This window comes from Muntiacus reevesi, chromosome 2 (genome assembly GCF_963930625.1).
Source record: "Muntiacus reevesi chromosome 2, mMunRee1.1, whole genome shotgun sequence".
NCBI classification, from domain to species: domain Eukaryota; kingdom Metazoa; phylum Chordata; class Mammalia; order Artiodactyla; family Cervidae; genus Muntiacus; species Muntiacus reevesi.
In genome coordinates this window covers 215,310,923-215,315,303 of record NC_089250.1, presented here as the reverse complement: position 1 = coordinate 215,315,303, position 4,381 = coordinate 215,310,923, and the positions used below count along the sequence as shown (strand labels likewise).

General features: G+C 40.3%; 1 protein-coding gene across 1 annotated transcript in view; it reads left to right on the top strand.

Moving 5' to 3' along the window:
• The first annotated feature begins 239 nt into the window (after positions 1 to 239).
• The window catches only part of SF3B3 (splicing factor 3b subunit 3), a 38,566-nt gene continuing 34,424 nt past the window's right edge, over positions 240 to 4,381 (top strand). The window contains exons 1-2 of the mRNA XM_065924978.1: positions 240 to 387; positions 3,657 to 3,794. Of these exons, the coding sequence (XP_065781050.1) occupies positions 3,725 to 3,794 (70 nt within the window). The 5' untranslated portion in view covers positions 240 to 387; positions 3,657 to 3,724. The remainder of the gene's footprint in view (positions 388 to 3,656; positions 3,795 to 4,381) is intronic.

Genomic DNA, 4,381 nt, shown 5'->3' with positions numbered 1-4,381 from the left:
CTTCCGGCCCCGCGAGGCCCCCTCCTCGTTGGCGAGCCACGTCTTTGGGGCTGTCCACGGAAGTGCCTAATGAATTTGTAGATTTTTTTTTTTTAATGTCTACTTTTAGAAAGTCAATTCATTCCATATTCTCCTGGAAAAAATGATGGCCATAAATAATATTTAAATAATTTTCAATGCGATGTGGAAGCAAGACAGAAGCAGTTAAAAAAATTATATATACATTCTTCAGGCGCCCGTGGGGTCCTTTATCCGTCGCGCGCCAACCGGAAGGTCCCTATCTTCGGAGGTAATGGCGGACGCTGGCGGGTTGGCGTTGTCTGTGGCTTAGGCCTTCAAGGAAACTGAGGATCTGTTGGATATCTACGCCATCCTCCCTGCTACAAGGTAAGGAAGCAGCTTCCTGACCTCCTTGAATCCGGGGAGACGGAGAGCTGCTAGGTAGGGAGCTGGGCCGAGCCTTTGGTAGGGGTTTTCGAGGCAGCTTAGGCCCAAGAGGAAAGGGCAAAGGACGAGTAGGTGGCGGAGAGGGAATGCTCGCGTCGGCTTTAGGGAATCGCCTCCAGCTTGAGTTCACGGTGTGGGAACTAGGCCTGGCTCAAAATAAGGTTTTTAGAGACTGTACCTTTTAGGCACTGGAGGAGGTATGAGAATAGCAGGAGGGACGACTCCCTCTGGAGAAATACGACACACCGACGGTGTAATGGAAAGGTCGCGGGCGTTAAAAATGTGAATAATGGAAACAGCCTTTGAAATCGAGACTATGTCATGTTTATCCTTGGCACTTGGATAGCTTGTTTCCTTCCGTGATCTCATGCAGTGATTGATATTCTTTTGGCACATGGAAAAGGGGTGGAGGGAGCAATCACAGGCTTGTCCTCTCGTGTTTACAGACAACATTCCCATATTTCAGTCTAGTATGGGAAATAAAAATATACCAAGGTTAGGCCGTTAGTGGCTCCTGGTATATTATTTTGGCTGAACTTCCTCCATTACCCAAGATAACAATCCTTGGGGAACGTGATTTCTAAAGATAGTAATGGATGGCATCAGTTGTACAGCAACTAGAAAACAGGCAGAGTTCTTCAGTAAGCTATGAACAATGAAAGGTAGCCTGGAGGGCGCTTTTCCAGGTTTCAGAAATGACCTGTGGTTTCCTCTATTTGTTTTCAAAAAATTTTCATGTTTTAAATTCAGTTAGTCAGTCCTACCACTTGGATCATACTGACAACATGATAGGGGTTTCATTGTGAATTCTGTTGTCGATAACTGGAATTTTGAAATTATTTGAAGTTTTATAACCACAGCAAGATGCAAGAGAATAAGTTGTATCTGAGAGTCATATTTACTTTTTTTTAAACTTGTTTTTTATTGAAGGACAATTGCTTAATAGAATTTCGCTGTTGTCTGTCAGACCTAATCAGCTGTAGGTATACATATATTCCCTCCCTTTTGAAACTCCCTCCCATCTCCCCATCCCTAGGTTGATACAGAGCCCCGGTTTGAGTCCTGAGCCTTACAGCAAATGCCCCTGTCTATTTTACATATGGTAATTTGGCCACCTCCTGCAAAGAGTTGACTCGTTGGAAAAGGCCCTGAGGCTAGGAGGGTTTGGGGGCAGGACTAGAAGGGGAGACCGAGGATGAGATGGCTGAATGGCATCACCGACTTGATGGACATGAATTTGAGTAAACTCTAAGAGTTGGTGATGGACAGGGAGGCCTGGCGTGCTGCGATTCATGAGGTCGCAAAGAGTTGGACACGACTGAGCGACTGAACTGAACTGAACTGAATGCATTTACTACTTTTTGATTGACAGCAATTGCCACACGTTCTCTATTTTTTACCCAGACCTTTAGCTAAGGACAACTTTCCTTGGAACTTTCTCAGTGTCTAAGCCCTTATGCGTGTGTGTATCTATGTCTCCACATGTGTGTATGTGTTTTTTTTCCATTTTTCTTTTTGTAGGTCATTTTTCAACTGATATTCCACTTCAGGCCTTTGCCTTCTTTCCCTATGCTCCTAGATGAAAAGATGTTCCTTGGTTTCAAGTAGGAAAATGTGTATTTCTCAAGACTTGTTTCCAGACTGAAATATCTTTTCCTCTCTTTGGTAGCCCAGTGGTTATTATTTGTAAGGATATTTATTCAAAGTTCTCCTTTCTCATTTAACAAAACAGAACTGATATGTTAATTATACAGTGATCAACTTTGAATTTCTAGAGATCCTTACCTTTTGTATCTGAGTGAGGAAAAATAGGTCAGTTAATTTTCCAGCAGTAGGTGTGTATAGATGTTGTTTTTGGCAATTCTTTTATGGTAGAGATACATCAGTTTGCAGTTTTGAGTTCTATCTGATGAGAAGAATCCTTTTCTGTGATTGCGTACTCCTTTGGGGAGGCTTCCTCCTGAAGTGACAGTTAAGTTTTAGTTTTTTGGTGGTGAGTAGGTTTGAATTTAAAAATTGGCATCACTGACTCAAAGGACATAAGTTTGAGCAAACTCCAGAAGATAACAGAAAGGCCTGGTGTGCTGCAGTCCACGGAGTCCCAAAGAGTGGGACACGACTTAGCAACTGAACAACAGGTTTAAGTTTCTACTAATGTAAATATAGAGCTCTATAAGAGATGCAGGTGAAGTATTTTTTCTATTAGATTAGCAAAAGTCTGGTTGTGGAAAATTAGGAACTCACGTTGCTGGGGGTATAAATTGGCAGAGTTTCTTTGAATGGCAGTTTGGCAGTATCTATCAAAACTGCAAATGTGTAAGTCCCTCAGTCCAGCAATTGCACTTCTAGGAGTTAATCTTGGAGATACAGTCATGCACATGTGAACGACGTATATATGAAGGTTTTTCTTTGCAGAAATATTCGTGTTAGCCAGAGTTTGGGAAGAACCTGAATATTCATCTGTAGGGTTTTAGATAAGTGAATTCTTATATACCCATTCGATGGAATACTTATCCTTGTATTAATACATAGCTGTAAAATAAAAATGAGAAAGTCTTTTATTTGTTGCTATGTCCAAGATAGGTAAAAAGATTTAAAAAAAATCAGTTGCACTATAATGTGAGTGTACAACGATCTTTAGTTAAAAATGAAGGCATAGTATACAGTATTAATATGTCTCTTCTTGCGCATACAGAAAATATCTGGAAGGACACGATATAACTTGGTGAAATTGATTCCTCGAAGAAGGAAAACTGAATAGCTAGGGGATGGGTGGAGTGAGCTTTTTGCTGTGCTTTTGAATTCTGAGCCTTGTGAAAGTAGGTTATTCAAATAGAAGTAAATGTAGACTTACTTCATTTCCATGACAATAAAGCCAAATAAACATTGTTGCATTAAATGGTACAGAGTCCAGCTCCCTAATGTTTTTTACTACATGTGACCTTGGGCAATTTATTTTCTTAGCTTAATTTTCTTACTTGTAAAATTAGTGTAATATCATGTACGTTATATATTTCTTGTGAGGTTAGAAGCAAAGTGTATATAGTAGCATAGTGCCTGCATGTGGAAAGCAGTCTTAATTATATATGTATGTTGTTAGTCAGTAAGCCTTACTCTACTGGTCCTGCTGTCTTCACTAGATGTTCCCATACAGAAATATCTGTTAACAGTTTCACAGCTGATATTTTTCTGCTTTTATGTGCTCTTAGCTTGCTTTGACTTGGTATAACCAAGGTCTGAATTGTGGAGTTGTGGGTGGCTCACTGTTACTGCTGCCATGTTCCTGTACAACTTGACCTTGCAGCGAGCCACTGGCATCAGCTTTGCCATTCATGGCAACTTCTCTGGTAAGTTCCTCTAAAGTTTTGTGGGTTTTTTTAAAATTTTTTTTTTTTTTTTGACTGCACCTTTCGGCTTGCTGAATCTTAGTTCAGAAGTTGAACCTGTGCTCCCTGCAGTGGATGTGAGGAGTCCTAACCACTGGACTTCCAGGGAATTCCTCACATTTTAAATATTAATGGTTTTATGCTTCAGATTGGTTTTTCAACATCAAACCTTTTTTTTAAAAAGCAAGTTATGAAAAAAAAGTTTAATTGTTAGAAAACATTGTAGCTTATGTAATGCTTTACAGTTTCTAAAGTAATTGATCTTATCTCATTTCCAAAGAACTTTTAGAAAGTAAGGTGTCTTGATAAGTGATTGAGCATTGAGCAAATGAGAATGGATTGGGATGGGTAGGCGTGGTATATCAGGTAGGATAGGAGGCCATTTAGGCATTAGATGGTGAAGACCTGCACTGGGGCAGTGAGAATAGGTAGAAGAATATGAGTTTGCATCCTGGGTGGCAGAGAAAATGACAGGAACATTGATAACAAGTTGCTTGAGATCAGAGAGTGTGAGGAAGGAGGAAATTGGTTATTCTCAACATTTGAAG